The 23,702-nt window shown below is 33.1% G+C and overlaps 1 protein-coding gene across 1 annotated transcript in view; it reads right to left on the bottom strand.

The window, feature by feature from the left end:
* RIMS2 (regulating synaptic membrane exocytosis 2) overlaps positions 1–23,702 on the bottom strand; it is a 601,046-nt gene that overhangs the window by 157,225 nt on the left and 420,119 nt on the right. The window contains exon 21 of the mRNA XM_070382789.1: positions 6,065–6,165. Coding sequence (XP_070238890.1) covers positions 6,065–6,165 — 101 coding nt within the window. The remainder of the gene's footprint in view (positions 1–6,064; positions 6,166–23,702) is intronic.

Here is a 23,702-nt window from a genome sequence, read left to right as displayed (position 1 = left end):
TCTATTTGAGAATAAAGGGAACATTCAATGATATGAGTTACACTAAAATCCTTTTCATTAGTTCAATTATTTCTTTACCATTTCCTTTTGACATTATCATATTCACACCTGGTGTCTATGAAACATTTGTTGTTATTATAAAATAATAATAACAAATATCTTTACCATTTATTAAGCAGTTCACTAAAAGCTAAACCATATATATACATTATCTTATTTCTTCCTAATCATCAACATATAAAATAGATATGAAATAGATCTCAAAGCTTATTTAATAAAGAAACTGAGAAGAGGAGGTTAAACTACCCAAAGTCACCCAGGTGGAGTTTGCTTAACTCCAGGCTGGGTTCTCATCTTGGACACTGACCTCATTTTGATATTAGAGTCTTGAAGTACTCCTGACTCACAAACAACAAACATACAAGAATCACATATATGCCTCTCCTTACCAGCTCCTACCTATCTCCCCTCTTCTGGAGTCCCAACTGTTTGTGTGTTGAAAGTCAAATTAAAACATTTAAGGCTGGCCTTGAATGTGTATTTTCAGTGTTGAGAAGAGAATAAGGTCTAATAAAGGGAACAGCTTAGTTAACAACAACAATTTATTTGCCAAAAATATTTTGCCTTGAACTGTCTGAATTTTTTATATTGATACTGCCTACAACTTCATCTTGTGAGGTTTATTTGTATTTATAGATCTTTTCTTTTTTATTTTTAAAGAAACTATCTCTGTGCTATGTAGTTCATATTGTAATGTAAATTACTTTCGTGGGCTTGCTTTCTTCCTAATATGCCTCTTTGAAATCAGTGAAAGTGTTAGTCACTCAGTTGTGTCCGACTCTTTGTGACCCCATGGACTGTAGCCCACAAGGCTCCTCGCTCCATGGAATTCTCCAGGTGAGAATACTGGAGTGGATAGCTATTCCCTTCTCCAGGGGATCTTTCCGACCCAGGGATTGAACCCAGGTCTCCCACACTGCAGGCAGACTCTTTACTGACTGAGCCACCAGGGAAGACCTGAAATTAGTGAAAGTATCTTTAAAAGACAAGAAGCCTGGGAGAAGAGGTGTCAAGTGCCCCATTAGGTACATACAAAGAAGGATAAAAACTCTTTTCCTTTCTTTGCTCCATTGTACCCTGATCCCAGAACACTAAATGGATTAATATGAACTTCTGGTTCGCATCTGAAAAATTCTGGGAAATTTATTGACTATAATACTTGATTTTAGAGAGATAAACACCAAAAAAGAAAATTTTAGTTGCTAAAATAGGGATAAGATACTTTTGTGATAATTTTGTGAGAACATTAGCTCCAAAAGAAAGCATTTTTTCCAACAGGAAAATAAAATTTGATTTCCAAATAAACACAGTATCAATAAACTATAGTTTCCCTGTTGAAATCTTATGGACTACCCTTTAAAAAAAATCCTCTGAGTTCACTTAAAAACACTAAATATGGCTAATTTAAAAAGCAAACATCATGTTTAAGTATATGATGTTTGCTTTTTAAATTAGCCATATTCAAAAGCAGAGACATTACTTTGCCAACAAAGGTTTGTCTGGTCAAGGCTATGGTTTTTCCTGTGGTCATGTATGGATGTGAGAGTTGGACTGTGAAGAAGGCTGAGTGCCGAAGAATTGATGCTTTTGAACCGTGGTGTTGGAGAAGACTCCTGAGAGTCCCTTGGACTGCAAGGAGATCCAACCAGTCCATTCTGAAGGAGATCAGCTCTCGGATTTCTTTGGAAGGAATGATGCTAAAGCTGAAACTCCAGTACTTTGGCCACCTCATAAGAAGAGTTGACTCATTGGAAAAGACTCTGATACTGGGAGGGATTGGGGCCAAGAGGAGAAGGGGACGACAGAGGATGAGATGGCTGGATGGCATCACTGATTCGATGGACATGAGTCTGAGTGAACTCCGGGAGTTGGTGATGGACAGGGAGGCCTGGCGTGCTGCGATTCATGGGGTTGCAAAGAGTCAGACACGACTGAGTGACTGATCTGATCTGATCTGATACACACTGTTTATCAATTATTGCTAATTATTGTAATCATATTACTCATGGAAAGGTAGTTGGCTTATGCTGAAGTATAACTCACATTGTTAAATGTAATAAATCACATTCTTCTAAACCAATGGGGAGCAGAGAATGTTGGTTTTAAGTTGATCCTTAAATTTATCTGAGAGTAGAATAGGTGAATCACATTTAAGCTGGGATAAAGAGAATGTAATAGGCATGAAAGAGTGCACAGGCTGGCTGCATAGTTAAATTCTGTTTTGAAGGGGAAAGCCCTGAGAATTCATCCACTGATGAAACAGGAATCATGTCTGCACCTGGATTTGATTAAATATTTAATTAATTAATTAGCTCTTATTAAATATAGGATGTCTACTTACAAATTTCCTAATATATTTAAAATATACTTAGAAAGACAGTAACTTTAAAGGCACTGTTCTACAGGTACTTTCAAAGTGAATTACTAAGGAGATATTTTATAAATTAGTAATACTTGTTTACAACTATCAGTGCAGAACACTTGAGAAATTCAGGAAGGCAATGCCATTTAAAATATATAGTTTTTTAAAAAACTTCGTTAACAATTATATCGCATCAAAACTTCTTCATAGTTTCACTAGAATTTCAGGAATATAGCTCAGAGGTACAGCACATGCTCCATGGTTTTTGAACTTAATCTGTTATCTCAAAATTGAAAACGAGGTTAGCTACAAATAATACTTTCCATGATTTAATGTGAATTGGTGTAGATTACTTAATCTTTCTATCTATGGCTTAGTTCCCTTCCTTATTACATGATTTTTTCAAGAATGAGTTGTTATATTGAAAAGAATACTGGAGTGGGTAGCCTATCCCTTCTCCAGGGGATCTTCCCAACCTAGGAATTGAACTAGGGTCTCCTGCATTGCAGGTGGATTCTTTACCAGCTGAGCTATCAGGGAATCCCAATATATTGAAGCACATAGGTCAGCAGCAAATATTTAGCTGGTACTTGCTAATCAAACAAGGAAGAAAAGAATGGTAATATAGGGTAAATATCCCTAGTTAAAAAGAGAGGGATGTTGTTGAAAATTTTACTATAAAGAATTGTTAGTATGGAAATGAATAATAACTAAGTCTATACATGCACTTGACTGAAAAAGAATCCTCTGCAATTTTCTCTTTCATCCATGAGGGAGGTAGTCCAAAGTAGGGATGATAGGCAGACAGATGATCCAGCAAAGACAGTTCCACATCAGGAAATTCAGAGTGGAACAAAATAGAGTCGTGTTTTGGATTCTTTTAAAATCTTAATGATTTGATTGCCTTTTTGGTTAGGCTGAATGCATAACTCCAGCAATTGAAAACAGATTTCTAAGTATTTGACATTCAATAGGTAGGATTCATTAGAAACTGGAAGAGGGCTTGTAAAGATCAGATCACTTATTCTCAAAGGAAGTCTCCATTTTAAAGTGACATCATTCCTCATTGTCTTCTGAATAAAACCCTAAAAGAGGAAGTCAGTTACCTAGAAGTAAATTCTATAAGCAGCCTGTCTTAGAGCAGTGATGCTCAAACTATAGTCCACATCAGAATCACTTGGCAGGTTTGCTAAAAGACAAGAACCTCACTCCCAGAGTTTTGTTTAAGCTGTCTATGGGGTCGCACAGAGTCGGACACGACTGAAGCGACTTAGCAGCAGCAGCAGCAGCAGCAGTTCTGGAGCAGGCCAGATAACTGATTTCCAAAAATTCTGAAGTGACGTTGATGCTATTGGTCTGGAGCTACAGTTTGAAAACCACTGCCTTAGCAAATACATAGGAAATTATGTTGCTTAGGATAATTAGTCTTTGCCAAGACTTAAATCTTCTCTAACCTAAAATAATTGGTGTCAAAGTTATAAAACTTTGAGGTCTCAAGCATTAATTTATGAACTGGAATGTAATCAAAACTTGGTTTTCTAAAAATAAATTTTGACCCACACTTACAGTATTCCTTTGGTTCACTCTCTTGTAATAAATTTGTCAGGTATCCATAACAAGAATCATTGGCATTGCTTCTCAGGACTTATTGTATGAACAATGTAAATCCTATGAGTGATCCAGTTTCTCTTTCTGCCTTTGAGGCTTGTGAGGGAGCTCACAGTCAGAATATAAGCCCCACATGTAGCAGGCATAAAGCATCTTACACTATGCATTTTGTTCACAAGCTTTACTTCTGGTATTACCTTGTTGTGTCTTGACTTCATTTTCCCTTGATACTCATTTCTTCATTGACAATAGTATTATACGTATTTTAAAAATCACCTACATTCCTTCCTGAAGTACAGTGGGATATAAACAAACAAATGAAACAAATGTGTTATGCTATGTTTATGGAAGCTTTAATATCCTATTTTATCAGGACTTCATGCCTGATTTTTAGATTATACAAGATGAATAAATGAGAGATTAGGCATAGCAGATGCCACAAGAGATTATGCCTATTTAGCCCTGCTGCTGCTGCTGCTGCTGCTAAGTCACTTCAGTCATGTTTGACTCTGTGCGACCCCATAGATGGCAGCCCACCAGGCTCCCCCGTCCCTGGGATTCTCCAGGCAAGAACACTGGAGTGGGTTGCCATTTCCTTCTCCAATGCATGAAAGTGAAAAGTGAAAGTGAAGTCGCTCAGTCGTGTCCGACTCTTAGCGACCCCATGGACTGCAGCCTACCAGGCTCCTCCGACCATGGGATTTTCCAGGCAAGAGTACTGGAGTGGGTTGCCATTGCCTTCTCCGATTTAGCCCTAGACAGATATATTTTTTAAAGTACCTGGAAAGCATAGAAATCAGTTCTGATATCAAGCTCAAAAGGTTAGAGATGTATCTGAAATGTTGTATCATTACAAATCTATTTTCTATGAAATTTACTTTAGAAGTTTAGGGCCTGCAAAGCAAAGGCAAGGCTATTTTTTGTTGGTCTTAAATTTACCTTTCTCTTGGCTTTAGGCCTGTGCCATTTCCAGGACGACAGAACGCTGTGATGAATAATCTTGTATTCACCACATGGGTCAATATTCATGTAATTTGGAAAAGAGATCGCTGGTTTGGAACATGATGCTGATGTAAGAATATCTGTCTCCTCTAGGTCATATAATAGAGAAACTAAAAATGTGTGCTGCCTACCATATACACATATCCAGCATAGTCAGTTATGCTTTACTTAATAAATCTTATTTTTACTGAAGAATGGGGTATAATTGAGAGAAACTGAACTTTCAGAAGGTAAGGATAAAACAGACCCAAGTACAGAAAAATCCAAACTGTTTTTCCCTAGTACACAGATAAATAGACCACAAATATTACATGACTGTAATTATGAGAGTACATAATAACTAAATGTTATGAATAAGCTTTGCTAGTTTCATCTTTTTGTTAAATCTTAAATAGGTACATTAGAGCAAAGTCTTTTCATGACTTTGGGAATGAATAATATGATAAACCTAAAAATGTTTTGAAAATATAAAGGCAATGAAGAACACGAACAATAAAAAGAATACTTTTTTTCCTATCTTGGGAGATTTCATACCTTAATTTATTACCAAAAAGTGGTTCAAAAAGATTCTCACTAAAAAACTTGTTGAATTCCTTACAACATCCCATGAGTATGTATTTTGTTTCAAAAACTTATTAAAAATCAGATCGAATTAAAATACTATAAATAATAACCTCTATATGTAGGAAAACCATAAGATGAAAATAGAAGTTCTTCCTATACATTTTAGAGGGTGTTAGGGCCTTTGTAGGTTTTATAAAATGAAAATTTCTAAAAGATTTGTCCTTTAGATCATTTAAGAGTTCCATTTCCTTAACCTCCTATATTATACAATGATTTTTTTCAAAAATTAAGGCAAATCTTTACCTAAAAGTTGGTATACAAACACATTATAAATTTTAGCATTTAATAATATCATGGGGCCATTGCACTATATGTTCGTTTCTGACTGATCTGCCTTCAGCAGTTTGAGAATCTAACGGTTTCATATGATTGATTATTTCACAACTTTTAAAAAGAAAAATGTCTTGCCTTTGCATGGTAATCTTGTTCCAGTCTGGGATCTGATCCGGCTACCTGTTTGTATTTGTTAATTTTCATTTGGCGATTTCTCTCCTCTATATCCATAGCACCTATCGAGTAGAAAAAAACCCATAAAATTAATGTTCAGTTCTTATTTCTGAGCCCTACTTACAGGATGTACCAAAAAAAAAAAATGGTAGGCTGATATACCACTTTCACTCAAGGTAGTAGTACAAATTAAATGTATTATTTTTAAGATTTATTTAAGTATGCAATTTGGTGAATAAAAGCAGGATTATTAAATATGTAAAATAATTAAATCTGAATAAAGAGTAAAAACTTTTAAACAGAAGAGAACATATCTTCATTAGATAGATAATACTTTCTGGTAAATGTATGTCCAGGAGAATATATTTGACAGCACATAAACATGATAACAGTAATTTTATAAGATTTTTGGTCTGTAATTAATGCATCAAGATTGAAATTATTTACTGGAAATAGGCTGCAAGTCTAATAGTTTCAAACACGATTGTACAATTGCATTTTAAGTTATCAAAAAACCAGCTGATGTATCAAAGCAGGTTGTTCCAGCATCTACGTGAATGTAGCTATCAAGATCTTTGGAACATGGATTTTCTAGAGCTAGAATGAAGAAAGAAGCACTTGGAGTAATACTCTTGAAAACAAACCATGCCAATATAGGCACAAAGTATTACTGAAATCATTTCAGGGGAAAAAAGAATGTGAGGAGAAAATTTGAGATGGTAAGCTTATTACAAGATGAGACTAATGCTGTCTGTAAAAGGTGCTTCCTCAAAACACATCAACTATAGATATCAAGAGGGTTTTTAAAAACTTTGGTTAGAATAAGAACTAAATTCAGTGAACAAATCTTAGCAAACGTGAAAAAGAAAACATGAGAAATGAAAAAACATTTCTCATTAATATGCATAATGGAAAAACCAAATCTCAGTTGTATGCTACAAATCTACAAACTGGGAAAAATAATCATAGTTTAGTAGGTTCAAGTGGTTTTCTCCAATAAAATGTTGCTAGGTAAATTCACAAACACTGAGTCTAGGTAAGACTGTAAACATACACACACTCCTTGCTTAAGATCATAATTGTAAAACTGTACTAAAGACATATGGACCATATTGTGACTATTCAAAAATAGGCATTTTAATACTCATCCTGGAAAAAACCTCACTGTATATTTGATAATTGCAAGCAAAATTTGTAAGTAAAAACTGATAACCAAACTAACATACAAAGGGAAGAAAATGTTTCAAAAAGGATTAAGAAAATCTTGACTAAAAGAATGTACAGAGTTTAGATTACATGACCTCTAAGTAAAAGTGCAAATTGAAGTCATCTAATCAGTGTGAGTCAAATTTTAATAATGATCTGAGTTATTCTGTACCAAATTATAAAATGGGGAATAAAAATATATTAATATAAATTGAGTGATACACAAAATGAAGTGAGTGCTTCCATGATATGTGTTAAATATGGTCAGGTATAAATGTCTATTATTTATTAAAATACAATATTGGAATTGTTTGTACCTCAAGAGATAGTCTCAGATAAATATGTTTATTTCTCTAAAGTCAAGGGAATGAAAAAGCCATCCGAGCTTCAAAAAATTGTGTGCTAAAAAAATACTAGCTGTAAGTATTTGGGAAGGTTCTTTGAAGTTTTTTGACATTATAGTGGCAAAATAGTATTTTAAATATAAATAGCAACAATAGACAAAGTTTAAACACATTTTATACACATATATAGAAATATATATACACACATATATATACACATACACATATACATATATGCATTTTCTAATATCAAGACTACTTTCTGGACATCAACCTCCTATGACACGACAGTAAATCCTTCCTGATTACTGGATAATTATGGGATATATACTGACAGGTGTTGGGAAGCTTTTTCTGTAAAGAGCTCAACAGTAAACATCTTAGACTTTGCAGACCATGTGGTCTCTGCTGCACCTCTGACATTGTAATATGAATGCAGATGTAGACAACATATATATTTTATATACACAAAATGTATGTGTATATTCCAATAAAACTTCATTTACAAAATAGGCAATGGGCTGAATTTGGTCCATGGCCACAGCTTGCTGAACCCTGCATTGAAGCATTTTGGTAATTTTGCGATGAAGAGCTTTTTTCCTTAGTAATGGTTTGAAGATTTTGTAGAATCAGGTTTATGGAATATCATATACATTTAACAGATCACTGAGGGAATCTAAGAAGGATATTAATCTGTTTTCACTAAAAGAAAACAAAGATGCAAATAGAGAGAGTAATACAAACATTTAAATATATCAACTAAATTCTAATCTCAAACAAATCTTTCCAATCATCATCTGTATAGTCCTTAAATTGGAAAAATTCGTTAGAGTCTCTTTCCTTTTATTCCTTTTTTTCTGGCTAGGCTCTGGTATTTATTTATTTACATAATTTGTTTATTTTTACTTTGTTAGAGTCTTAACCAACGAAATCTCAAGGGACCATCTTAGTGAATATGCAGTAAACAAACTTGGGTAAGTATACTTTTAACTTAAAATTCTCCCAGGAACCTAGTCTGTAAGAAAAACAGTGCCTCTCTCCAATAGTATTTGAAGTCTTCCACTTCTTTTCTACATTTTTATCAAGCTATTTTCTTAAAGAAAACACTCCACAGATAATAATATCCTTAGAGAAGAAAGTATCCTGAGTAAAGAGAACTACTATAAGGGATTCTTCATCAACAAGATAATTTTTTGTTGTTCATTTTCGCTATGGGAAATAATTCAGAAATCATTGTTTTAAATACCAGTATTTTTTCAATCAAACTCAGTATTTTTTCTTTTTCCCTTAAATGAAAAACCATATGGAGGAATCTATGCAAGTAGAGGAATTCTCAGCTGGTGCTAGTGGTAAAGAATCCATTTGCCAATGCAGGAGACATAAGAGACACTGGTTTGATCTTTGGGTTGAGAAGATCCCCTGGAGAGGGCATGGCAACCCACTCCAGTATTCTTGCCTGGAGAATCCCACATACAGAGGAACCTGGCAGGCTACAGTCCACGGGACTGCAAAGAGTCAGACGTGACTGAAGCGACTTAGCACACATGCACGCATGCAAGTAGAAGAGTCGCTTACTATCTGGTTAGGGAATAGAATATGTAATTTCTCAACTTTAATGTCCAAGGCTGTACTCTCCAAAGTACATTAAAATTAAATTAACGTGATAAGGCAGATTTCTCTCCATTTCCTTTCTCTCCTTCAAATCTACCCTAAAATTTGCATATACAAGGTCCTGAATATTCTGTAATAATGACTAATCATTTGATTGCAGATATCTCACTTTCCCACCTATTATCAAGAAATATCTTGCTGAAATAGTCTCAAAAATACATTTTGGGAAAGGCTGGTTCATAAGTTTAGAAGGTAAATTTATCTAGTAATCATTGAGTCATATTCTTATATGTGATGACACTATGCTTATTTGCAGAAGACATCTTAGTGGTTTGATATGATTTTGTAATTTAAGTACACTAAAAAACTTAGTCATTATAATGTTCAATATCAAATCAAATACCAATATATTTTCAAATTATAACAAAAGTAGATTAAAAGGTTAATAAGACTATCAGTCTTCCTGGACAAACCCAATTCAACAAAAGTTTGCATATGTTTCTATTTATTAAAAATTATTAAAGATATTACACAGTAATATTCAAATTATCTCAAATTCTTGGTTATAAATTATTAATTACACTGAGAAAATACTTCTTGTTTCAATGTCTTAATAATATAAGCCATCTAAGAAGTGTACTTATTCTTAAACCAGTAAACTAATTGTTGTGGTTACTTTTAACTTAAAAAGATTGTATTTTCCCAAAAAGTTAAAAAGTCATATTTATAATATTGGTATGGCAATTAAGTTTAAAAAGTTAAAGTTATAGGTGGATTTTGTAATCAGTGATGTATTGAATATGACCAGATTAACCAGCAGCAAGACAGTGGTTGCTTAGGTTTCTATATCTACAGTACCTCTTCAGTGATTTCTATAAGTTAAGTGTTAGTTACTCAGTCGTGCCTGACTCTTTGCGACCCCATGGACCCCACCAGGCGCCTCTGTCCATGAGATTTTCCAGGCAAGGATACTGGAGTGGGTTGCCATTTCCTTCTCCAGGGGATCTTCCCAAACCAGGGACTGAACCCAGGTCTCCTGCACTGCAGGCAAATTCTTTACCAACTGACCTACAAGGGAAGCCCAGTGATTTCTGCAGTGCAGTGCAAACAATAGTTTTAAATTTGCTTTTCCAAGTGTGCAGGCACACACACACAGCTGTTGGTGTCCCAAAGCAGCCTCACACATCATACTTCTTTGAAGTAAGGACGTAAGTCTGGCAATACAGCAATTCATAATTAAGCTAAGTAGTGGTCAGAATATTGCAGGACTGCTGACTCAGGGACCCATCATGTATTCTTAAATAAAATACTTAAATCTGGGGATCTTAAGAGGGGAAACTCTTTTAAGTCCAACAGCAAAGCTCAAAGAAAGAAAAACCAAGAAAATAAATTAGAGAACCTATGATTACAACATCAAGGAAGTCTGTGCTGTGCTGTGCTAAGTCACTTTAGTGACGTCTGACTCTTTGTGACCCTATGAACTATAGCCTGCCAAGCTCCTCTGTCCATGGGGATTCTCTAGGCAAGAATACTGGAGTGGGTTGCCATGTCCTCCTCCAGGGGATCTTCTGACCCAGGGATTGAACACGCATCTCTTATGTCTCCTGCATTGGCAGGCAGGTTCTTTTTTTTTTTTTTTTCAATTCATATTTTATTATGAAGCATTAAAATCTGGTTAGGAATAAATGAAATCAACAAGGAAGAAGGGAAGCAAAAAATGAAATACAAACAGAAACAAAGAAGGGCAGGCAGGTTCTTTACCACTAGCTCCACCTGGAAAACCCCATGGGAGTCAAAGACCATTTAAATACCAACAGTGTGGAAGAGGAACAGCCAAACAAAAGTAGCTTACAGACAACAATGATGACAGTGATAGAAACAACATATTTCAGATGAACAAAGTTAAAAAGGCCAAATTCATGGACTCTCTAAATGCTGCAATTACCATTTAGGCATGTACCAAATTAAGAACAATAAAAAAATATAATCAGTGCATGCAGCTGTTTTCTCACTCTGAGGTAACAATGACACAAGAAAAAGCACAGCTATTGGCGTATTTATTTTCTAGATTCAGTAGGCAGACTATAAAAACAACTTAATGATGTTTTTCAAAAGTCAGAGGAGTAAGAATAGAAATTGTTAAAATGACTCATGAGATAAATAAGAATATGTAATATTTTGTCATGTTATAATTTTATTTTCAAAGGAGGTGCAATTCAAAAAGAAAGTATTCTCTTTAATTTTATTGAATATTTTAAGTACTTTTTCAATAATCTAGTAACAGAAAAAAATACATTTTAGATTGATAGTAATAAACTAGCTGTTGACAAAAAAATTCATGGTCATTTATATGAGTGTTTTCCAAAGTACCTTATGTATAAATATTAAAAGCAAGCTCCTTACATTTTTGAACCTGAAATTTCACTTCCCAGGATCTTTCTTAAAGAAATAAATCAATGTACAAAGATATACATACATCTTCATTGCACTATTGTTTGATAATTTTAAAGACTGGGGAAAAGAAACTCCAAATGTTCAAAACAGGGGAATAAGTACATGCATTTATGGCATGTCTACAGAATATTATACATTCACAAAAAATTATGTGAATAGTGCGTACATCCCTTCACCTATATAAATTATATAAAAGATATTATGAAATCTTAAATGATGGATATTGTACTATAGTTAGTAATTTTAAAAAACATACACTCATGAAAATATATATGCACATAACTGACACAAAAGACAAAGAGATGGAGTGAAAAAGATTTAAGATTTACACATCAGAGTACTTATCAGTTATCATTGGTTACCAGAAGTTAGTATAAGTGCTTTTGGCTTATTTGTGTTAATATATAGTTTATAAAGTATCCACAATGATCATACAAATACAGAAAAAAATATTATTTAAAAACACACAAAATATAATATTTATGTGAACAAAGACAAATTATTCAGTTTGAAAATATTTTGTCATGATTTGATAAAGTGTTTTGGAAATAAATATTAAGTAATTTTTAAAATGCAAATGTGCAATCATTAATTATTTATCTTAGGGACATACACTTCTGTTAAATAAAAGTATGTGGGTGTACTGATTAAAAGTGGTACAAAATAAGATATACTTCCAAATGTAATCAAGTGCACATCCTTCCAACTTTTATGTATATTAATACAAAAAGTGATTTGGCATGTTCTTAAATTTTCCATGTTTTTTTCAAGTGTAGGACCAAGAAACTGTTCAACAAAAACTTAAGTTCACTTTAAAATGATTTCTTCATAATCACTTGTCTGTAATGAATTTTCTCATTTTTTAAATTAAAACATTTATACTAGAGCCTCATGAAAAGTACACTTTTATTAGCCAAATTATTTACTAAAATAAATGTAATGCAGAGAATTAAGAAATATTGGAACAAGTTAAACTGAGAAAAGATTTGGAAATAAATACTGTGAAAAAATTATAAATTACGTACCTAATTATTCTGTACTAGTACTGGGGCAAATGGAAGCATTCTATTTTGAAGTGTAAACAAACATAATCTTAACATGAGTTTTGAGAAACAGTTATTTCCAAGTCAATCAATTTTGAGGATTTCTCCACTGTTGTCACTAGGAAGTAACACATTTGCAATGAAAGAAAGTATGATTTGGTTTTGCTTATATTGCATTTACTTATAAAATGATCTTGGCTCCTAGAAATGAAGGAAAACTGAACTTCATAAGTGCCTAAAAGTAACATATGGAATTAAATGAAACATAAGAATCCTAGAAACTTATATAATCGTTGTTCTACTGTGAGGTTCACAGTTATGGGCTATCGTCTCTTGAATTACGTTCTCAACTTTAAAGATCTGTGTTAGATATTTAGGTTACCTGTTACTGTGTGTATCTGTATGCTGTTTCTCTATTAACTGTCTACCATATTCATTAAATGATACTTCAGAGGAGATGCTATAGACAAATTTCAAAGACTCCTTTCACTGTAGTCAAAAGAAACTGATATTCAAACCACTTTAGGACATATGTGATAAGGAGTGGTCTCGTGAGCTCAGGAAATACAGTATGTCTATTTTCAACATCTAAATTCAGTGAACAGACTTACTGAGATTTTATTATTCAGAGGACTTGGATTTTAGCACCATTTTATGCTTCAACGTGTAAAATCAGGATGTACTTGGAATCAGGGTAGATCAGGGTTTTGACCATGGAGAGTTCAGTGGAGGTAATCACCACAGTGTTGATAAGGCTTGGAACGACCCAGATTTAGGGTAACGAGTTTGTTTGTGTTATATGGGATTGAAGAAAATCTTAAAAACAGCACTAGTTTAAAAGTTAAGAGCCAAGGCTAGGGTTCAAGACTTAATTTCTCAAGCCTTATAACTGTCAGCACTTCATTTCACCTTTCTGGGCATAAAGTTCACCATCTGTAAAATAAATAATTTTGGATCAGATAGTCTTTACGATCCTTTCAGCTATATAGCTCTCTGACTGGTTAATTCTGAAGTCAAATAATATTTAAGTGCTTGTTCTTTTATATTGTAATACCTATTTCATCAATGTAGAAAACGTAAAGTGTTCTAAAAATTCTTGCTCTCTTTGCCCTGGCATTGCATTCATTAAAATTTCCTTTACTGAATCTGTGTGTGTGTTTGTGTGTGTGTGTGTGTGTGTGTGTGTGTGTGTGTATATAGTATCAGGGAGAGGAATGAGATGAAGGAATAAAGGGGGGAAGGAGAAAGGCAAAAAAGGGGGAGGGAGGGAGGCTGGGAAAGAGAGAGAGAATTGAAAAGCTCATTAAACCAAAAATTTTGTACAGAAAATAAAAAGATCATAAGGGCAATCTAATCTAGAAGCATCTTTCAGACTAGCTAAAATGTAACATTTTCTACAGTGTACATTGACATGTTTAGGGGGAAATGTTAGTAATCTAATAACTTAGTTACTTTAAACTTGTTAGTCAATTCCTTTATCTTTGAAAACACAAGATATATTTTAGAGGATAAACTAAATTTTAAAATGTAAGTCCCTCAAAGAAGGAATGTAATGATTATCATTACAACTGCTTTTAACAAAAAGTATAATAACCACTGATAAATGATAAAAACACGAGTCAGATTCATTAGGCTAATAAGGTATACCTTATACGTGTTAAGCACTTTGGAATGTTCTGACTTTTCATTATAGCTAAAATCTACATTATAGATGAGATAACCCACAGGGTAGTAAAGTCATAACACTACCATGAGTATGTCTTGTCCCCATCTTACTGTGTTTTGGTATGACATAATTATCATAGACCACACTGTGTCTGACATCTGGAGCCTAATTAACATATCCTTAAAATATACTTCAACTACATCCATTCACATATATCGAAGGATAGCACAGAAGGCTTGAAAGGAGTATAATAAAGAAATTTAAATACATCTTTACATTTGTTTGCTTAGAAACATATAGAAATTTAAATATACTTAGAAATATTGTGTTAATTTAAGAATCATAAACATATAAAAGTGTCCATCATATAAAAACTGGGATAAGACCTATGCTGGAAAAGAGACCTATGTAATTTTTCTTATGTATATTAGTTTGGAAATTAATAACACCTAAATCTATATGCCCTTGATTGAAATATTTAGATATGTAGATTTTAAATAGTACCCATGCTTGGACATCAAGCTGTATTCTTTCTCCAAAGGTGCTAATAATGATTATTATTGGTCAATGGTGCAAGAATGACTATACAGAGTAACGTCACACAGTATTCAAAGAAATGTATCTTAAATGCCTTCATGAATAGGGACATTTTACGAAATATTCCTGTTTAGTACTGAGAAGAAAGACAATTAAAGTTAGGTGAGATCACTCTCAGAAAGAATGAAGAGGCACCAGAAGAGATTAACCTATGTTAATCTCTATGTTAGAGACTAAACTGAATTTCATTCAACTTTCCAAATTACACATGGGAATATCAGTTGCACTGAGGATCCTAAATCAACCCTGAATATTCATTGGAAGGACTGATGCTGAAGCTGAAGCTCCAATACTTTGGCCACCTGATGTGAATAGCCGACTCACTGGAAAAGACCCTGATGCTGGGGAAGACTGAAGGCAGGAGGAGAAGGGGGTGATAAGAGGGTGAGATGGTTGGATGGCATCACCGACTCAATGGGCGTGAGTTTGAGCGAGCTCCGGGAGATGGTGAAGGGCAGGGAGGCCTGGTGTGCTGCACTTCACACTGTCTCAGAGTTGGACACGACCTAGCAACTAAACAACAATCAGCACAGCGGTTTGTGGTAGGACTTTTTTTTTTAATTAGAAAATTTGTAAGATAACTGATTTGGTCTGTTTTCTAAAACTTATAATCTGAAATATTTAGTCATGAAATGACTCTCTTTCAACACACCACTCTCAGCTCGTTTAATTCTTTTCTCTTTTCCCAATGTTCTCCCTTTAAAAACGTCTCCTTTTTCTTTTCTAGCTACATCTCCTCTTGGCTAATTTCCTTTTTTGGCAATGCTTCTTCAGGCTATTTCCCTACAAGCCAACCTTAGACTGCGATATGGTAATTTTTAATCTGTAATCTTCTTTTTAGAGATTCCTTCTGGTTCTCTTTCCTATACTTTGAATTGGCCTATCAACCTCCTTTACATTCAGCACGACCTTATAACCTATGAGTAGGTTCTTCCTGTCAGTTGTGTCACATAATTGATTAATCCGATTGTTGTTGCTGTTCAGTTGTTAAGTCACGCCTGACTCTTTGAGACCCCTTGGACTGCAGCACACCAGGCTTCCCTGTCCATCACCAGCTCCCGGAGTGCGCTCAAATTCAGGTCCATTGAGTTGGTGATGCTATCTAACCATCTCCAATATTTCTATTTATTGTCATTTTGCTGTCCATTAAACTTTGGCTTTCCCATTATCAGTTCCCTTCTTCATCCCTCCCCTCATTTCCCATACCCCAGCCCTCAACATTTCAAGCAGACTGATAAAAGAAACTATTATCTGTCAAGTAACATTCTTCTCTCCAGTTAAACTATAACCTAATTTACATTCCCTTGGAAATTATCTCTTAATATATTCATGCTAACTTATTCTCTTTTATATGAAACCTATTTACTGCTCATACCAATCCATTTATACTACAATATTTTTATAGATATTAAACATACAACTTTAAATAAGCAAAGAGGAAGAAAGTTATCTGAATATATGCCTTTTTTCTGAATCTATTTCTGCCAGGTAAAAATCTATGAGAATTTTAAGGCTCTTGGTTTATACTGAAAAAAACTGCCTTTTAGGAAGATTATATTAAACTATGCTACCACTCTTTTACCACACTCTCCCTAGTGGTTATGAAAGAAATAAAATATTTTTAAATATTTATTGATCAATGAATTTCCTGTTTAGTAAAATTTCTGTATATGTCTTTTGCCCATTTTTCTATTAGAGCTTTGTGGAATATACAATTTATATTACAATTGATACTATTTGTTTCAAAGTGATTCAGATGTTAAGGCTCTTTATACTGAGTTGCTGCAAATACGTTTCACAATTTGTTGTCTGCCTTTTAATTTGTTTATGCTGATTTTGGTATTTTGAAGTTAATACCTGACACATTTTAGTCAGATCTCTCTTTTTAAATTTTTTCATTGCTTTTATTCTTAGAAAGGCATTCTCCCTCTAAAGAGAAACTCTTTATGCTTTCATCAAACATAATTAAGTCCTTAATCACATGCAGTTCATTTTGCTTAATAGGAAGTATAAGCAAGCAGCCTGAAGTCACATCTCTAGTGAGTGACAGACTTGGGTTAGAATTCAGACCTATATGGGTTCAATGTTCTTGCTGTTTCAATCCAACTCTCTTGCCTCAGAAATTATAAAATTCATTTCTGGTACAGCAGTCCTGATGTGCAAGTCTGTATGACAACAAGCTCCTAAACTGGTAGCCACAAACTAGTAATAAGACTTTTGCAATGAATACAACAAAAAGAATTAATGCTATCATTCTATCATATCATAGAAAGAATGTCTACACATCAAAATGCATGGGCTTCAATATAGTTGATCTAAAATAAAAATTGCTTTTTAATATGTTATATAATAATAAAATAACAGTTTCACTTACATAGTACTTACTATGTAACAGACAGTTTTTAGGGGCTTTACATAGTGTATATTAACTAATTTCATCATTATGAAAGCACTTTGACATAGTAATGTTATTATCTCCATTTTATAGGTGAGGTATCTGATAGCAACTTTCTCAGGATCACATATCAAATAAGTGGTGAAACTGATCAGGCAGTCTAGTACCACAGTCTTTGCTCTAATACTTCTTCTCAGACTATTTCTTACAGGAACACTATTCCCCCAATATCAGTACTTTTATGAAAGAGAATTAAAGTGACCAACTGGTCTAGGTAAAATTGAATATCATAGTATTAACAGTGCATGAAAACTATTTTGAAAATTTAGCAGTAACATCTTACAATCAGGATTAAGTTTTAAACTTAAAAACAATGCATTCTAACCCCCTTTTTAAATATGAAACAGCTGAAACCCAAAGATATTAAATTATGTCTGTAATCACAGCTTACTAGCAAGAATAGGACTAAAACTAAATCTCTTGACTTCTATCTAATAATCTTTCCAGTTTCTTCCACACTACCCACACAAGGAAGAAATGCTCAAGACCACGTTTATCCCATGTTTGGGTATTTTTGTTTCAAGCTCCAAGAACTTTCCTAACTCTATTATCTTATAGTTGAATATTTCTAGGCTTTAAAGAACTAAGTCTAAGTATTATACTCTATCTGTAGTAGTTTTCATACATGATGTGATGTTTTTATATATGTCTATATACATATATTTCATTAGAGAATTTTTGGTTAAAAATCACAATATTACTTAATAAAATGTTAAGCTTAAACTTACAGAAAGTATTTCTCAAAGTTACCGTGTCTCTCATAACATCTGAGCTGTCTAACACAGTACTGAAACAGAGTTGACATCATGTGCCTCATTATGAACTGAGTGATTCACATTTTCTGTAAAATTTCACTGTAGTAACTAGAGTTATGTTTTCCCATGACTAATCAATCTTGTAAAATATTTTTTTTCCCCCATGCCTCATGTTTTTCATGATCTTAGGTCCTCCACTAGGGACTGAAATCGTGCCCTTATCAGTCAAAGGGCAGAGTCTTAACTACTGGACTGCCAGGGAACTCCCCAGGATTGAGCAATCTTGAGTGCCTGTGTCTTAGATTTTTGTTAATAATATTATGTCCATTAAATACAGGATGTAACCAAGAACAGAAACTATCTATAAAATGGATAAAATATGTAAATAAAATGATTGGTAATAAATTGAAAATGTGGGGAAATTTCAAAAACAGTTTATATGTACATTTAGATGTAAACACATATACACGTATGTCCAACTTCCCCGACAATGAATGTTACTTCTCTTACCATTTTAGGATACAACACAAGTAGAACAAAATGTCAAATGTAAGCTCATAGCACTGAAAATATGGTACATATGCCAAGCAAACATAATAAGAATTGAAGAGCAAATTTGAAATAATACATACCAATGAACAATATTCAGAATAACCAGATAAACAAAATGAAAAAGGAACCATTTTCATGCTTAGAATACTATAATTGAAATAATTTAGCTCAGACTTCTCTCCAGAGCTCCAGACCCATATATCCAAACACAGATATTAGATGAATATTCCAGAGAAACCTCAAACTAACCCATCCCCAAACTGAACTCTTTATTTTGCACCCTAAATTTTTGTTCAATTCATATTCCCTGTAAGATAAACTATACCATCACCTATCCAAACATTTCAGTCACCCAAGATTATTATCTTACTTTTTTCTTTTCCTTACAACAATAATGTCCAATTGATAACTAAGTCTTATAGATTCTACATCTTTAAATAACTTCTCAGAAATCAACTGCCTCTACTGGTACCTTAATTCAGCCAATTTTGATCTCTCAATTGATTTATGCAGTATCCTCATAAATGGTATTTCTGCTTATATAGTTCCAGTCCATTTTTTACCAAGCCTCCAGGCAGTCTTTCTAGAAGCAAATATCTGATTGTGTCCCTCTCTTGCTTTATATGCTTCAATAACTTACACAAAACTTCAGAAACCCTCCTCTGCCTACTTTTGTCTAAACAAATCTGAAGCCATTCCACCATATTGTTTCCTCTGCCTGATATATTCTGTACACATAAGATCAACATATTCCTAGCTTTCAGTATTCAACTCAAGGATCATTGCTTCCATGAAGCCTTTCTTGAACTAATACCCACACTTCTCAGGGGGAAATGATAACACTATCCTTTGTGATTCCACTGTAGTCTACATAAACATATAAATTATATGTATATATTTCTCATAGCACCTATAATACTATTACGCTTATTTGTTAGACTCATACTAGAAAAAGTCCACAAGGAAAGGGGCTATTTTGTGTGCCCTGTGATTTCCAGCACCTAGAACAGTACCACACAGTGAGTACTCAATAAATGAGTGTTGAATAAATGTTCACTTTTTTCACAAAACTTTGGCCATCTATTCGAATCAGATTTTATTTGACTTTATACCTTTGTAGAACATATTGTTGAGTCATCCATTTTAGCACATCAACATAGCATGTTACCCACATATTTTAACTCCTCTGTGATACTGACAGCTTGTTTAGGGCATGTATTAGGTCTTTAATGATTTTCCATGTTCTGAACTCAAGATAGAAATAAAATACTTTTAGAATTATGTATTAAAAAGTTAAAAATAAGTTTTAAGCCTAAAACAAATTGACGTATGATTAATTTGTTAATTTAACCTACCTGACTATACATAAACATACATATATTTGAATCTGGAGTTAGTTACCCAGTTATGGAAAAAATGTATATATATACTTCTATGACATAAAATCAATAATTTAATTTTATTCATCTAATTGGAGCAGTTGCTGCTAAAAGATGAATATACAACTACCTAAAATAAAAATGCCTGCAGATTTAACATTTTGTTAATATAGGAAAAGAATGAAAAATTAGAAAATAAGTAAAATATAGTAAAAAAAATTTCTAAGACAAGTTAGATAAATGAAAAATAGCAAAGAAAACAGTAGAAGAGACAGACCTGCATGTCTTCTCCTTGTGGCGTCCACGTCTTCTGTGATCACACCGTGTAATGGACAGACATAGACAAAGGAGACGGGTGTGAGTGGATGTGCTCAAAAGGTAAAAGTGACACTGAAGGAAAGGGCCTCAAACCATTTTGAGAAAGAATCCTGTGCACAGTTGTAGGGAAGATATAATCAAATACATACCATATTAAAAGAAAAAAAAATACGGAAGAACTGATGGTGAACTGGTTAAGCTACTATGGATTAGCAGAATCAGAAAAGTAAAGTTAGTATAGAAATAAAGAGGATTCAAATGTTGACAGTTATTTAGGGACAGCCAATCCTGAACAGTGATGCTGAAGAAAGATATCATTAGTAAAAACAACAGTACTTGTAAGGCCATATTGTTTAAGACATTACTAAGCCCATTTCAGATCTGTGAAAATGCTTTTAGAATTTTCAGTTATCATTGAAAGGAAATGATTTAATTGAATAATCTTCAAAAAGAGCAATAAAAATAATTTATTTCTATGCCCTTCAAGTTTCCTAAATTTGTCAGTACATATATGAAAATAAAGTATGACCATTAGGGCAATAATTCACAATACTTCAGTACAACATATTATTATAAAAATATCCTGCAGTAACAAATATAATAAAACTCATTATAACAGACTAGCTGAAATAAAAGGCTTTATTTAAATATTATAATTCAAGTTAATATTCAATTACAATAAATTTTCTTTGATCATATTCCCTTATAAGGCTTATTTATTCAGAAAATTCTTACAGACATCACAGAACAGATCATTGATGTTCGCATAGAGATTTGCCCATCCAAATCCAACACCTCCTATAGCAAATATGGCACGTATTTAGGAAACACTTCTTTATCCATTGATAGTGGAAAAGTTCAGAAGACATTTTATACAGTGTTGAAGCAGGAAATGTACGGTAAACTGAGCATTCTAAGAAAATTTTTTTTCAAAGATATTAAAGAGTTAGTATTAGTATGACTGATACAGATAAACATTATAACACAAAATCAAAATGGCCTATTTTAATTACTTTCTTAGCTTCAAATCAGGTGATACAAATTCTTAAATCAAAACACCACACTCATTTCTGCAATACTTGTATCATGGTTTTTGAGTGATTTATAGAAAAACGTGTTTTATCAAAATATGTTTGGAATATTGTTATACTGAAATTATAACTCTTGAGAGAAAGCATTCCTATAACAAATTTATCTCTTTCTGAATATTGGAAAATGAAAATTTTCCACTAGGAAAGAAGTACTGAGGTAACCAAAGCTTTATGTTTTAAGAGAGAAGAGAAATCCTGGTATGAATTCTAGAGATCTGAAAAAAAAATACACATTTTGAAACTTAATGTCATTTTGATTACTATGCAAGTACACTTTTGATCCAATCAAAAGTAGACAGTAAATCTCATCACAATTATAATACAAACTAGAGTTTGCCAATAGGATCGACCAATAGAAAAGTATTATCCTCTGAAATACACTCATAAATTATCATGCTATATACCATAGTTTCTTCTGCATCCCAGTCCACCCATTTCTCAAAGTAGATAAAATAGGAAAATATGAGCTATAGTAATACGATGGGTTAATGCTGAGATATATTAATATCATATTTTGCATCATTTCCTACAGTAAAAACTTCCCTACATACATATTTACCACACTACTAAAGCAGCTTACACACACGTTAAAATGAAATTAGTATGAATTGGACAAAATAACCGCCTAAGTATATTCCACCTCTAAGAAAATATTTTATTTTTTTGCAGAAAACATAAAAGCAACATAAATAAGTAGAGCTTCTTTTGCTATCTAGCATTTTCCTGTATTTTGAGTATTTTATAATGGCATTAAAGCAATATTTCTCATGTGGTATGGATTCAAAACATTCAAAATTCTTTCTAACTCATTTATTAATTTATTATAGAGAATAACTGAAGCATACAGACTTTGAGTGACTTACCCAAGGTCATAAAATAAGCTCAAGGCCAGAACCAGAAATAGAACACAGGTCTCCGACTACAGATCAATTTTCTTTCTACTAGATGCTATATGACCCAATAAAAACATGTGAAATAAAAAGTCAATTAAGAAAAAACTAATTTTTTTCATGGTAACACCTGAACTGGATATTTTATTATATTGTATTAACTAGATGCTTTTAAAAAGAGGTACATGGTACAACTAACTATGCAAGTAATTCACCAATGCTTTTTACTCTTGTGAAGAATATGGTAATACTTAGCACCAACAATTTCATTGTTTTGAGAAAATACTACAAAATTTATACTATAGAAAAGGATGAAATTGAAAGATTTTAACAATGACCTCACTATGAACTGAAAGTGCCTATTAAATCATTTTTCCATTACTTATGTCAACATGATCACTTAATAAATAGATCTTAATCTTACATAAATATCACAACTTTAATTAGAAGACCGAATATTAATGTAAATCATAAAATTTCAATGAATAGCTTTCATTTATACCAAATATATTTTTTAAATGTTTGGCTTTCCTGTCTTCTTTGTGGATATAGCTTTAATTATATACTGTTTGTATTAGAATATCCACTTTTGCAAAGAGATGCTTATACTCTATATGCTTTAAACAGCTGTGTCATATTTCAATGGCAATAGCTATAAAAACTTATTTCACATATATTATTATAATAAATTACAGGCTTTTGTGAACCCTGAAGAAGCTAAAAGTACTCCCTTCACTTTTCCTATCTCTCTACTTTTCCTTTAATCCTTACTTTGTGACAAACATTCTACCTTCAGTGCTGTTAATGGCAATTCTAATCAGAAATCTTTCTAACACTTCATTTAACCAATAACCAGTTAGAGAGATTAAAGACAGTAAAAGTACACCCTCTCTTAGGGATCTATTACTGTCACACCATAGCTGGTTGTGATTAAGTAGATAGATCTATACAGATATAGATAAAATATACACTTACAGCCTTAAGACTTCAAGTGTATATTAGAACTTGCATGTAATTAAAAGTTAATAATAAGTATGAGGGCTTTTTTCTGGAGGAGGAAATGGCAACCCACTCTATGAATTCTATGAATAGCAGAGCCTGGGGGGCAATAGTCCATGGGGTTGCAAAGAGTCAGAAGTGACAAAGCATGCACGCATGAGGGTTTTTTAAAGGTCATAGGAGCCTTAGAATGTTTCCTTTGAGGGAAGGAGAGATATTTTTCAAAATAAAGCCTAAGC

This window comes from Bos mutus, chromosome 14 (assembly GCF_027580195.1).
Source record: "Bos mutus isolate GX-2022 chromosome 14, NWIPB_WYAK_1.1, whole genome shotgun sequence".
NCBI lineage: Eukaryota > Metazoa > Chordata > Mammalia > Artiodactyla > Bovidae > Bos > Bos mutus.
Note: the sequence above shows the minus strand (reverse complement) of the source record. Positions and strands in the feature narration are given on the sequence as shown.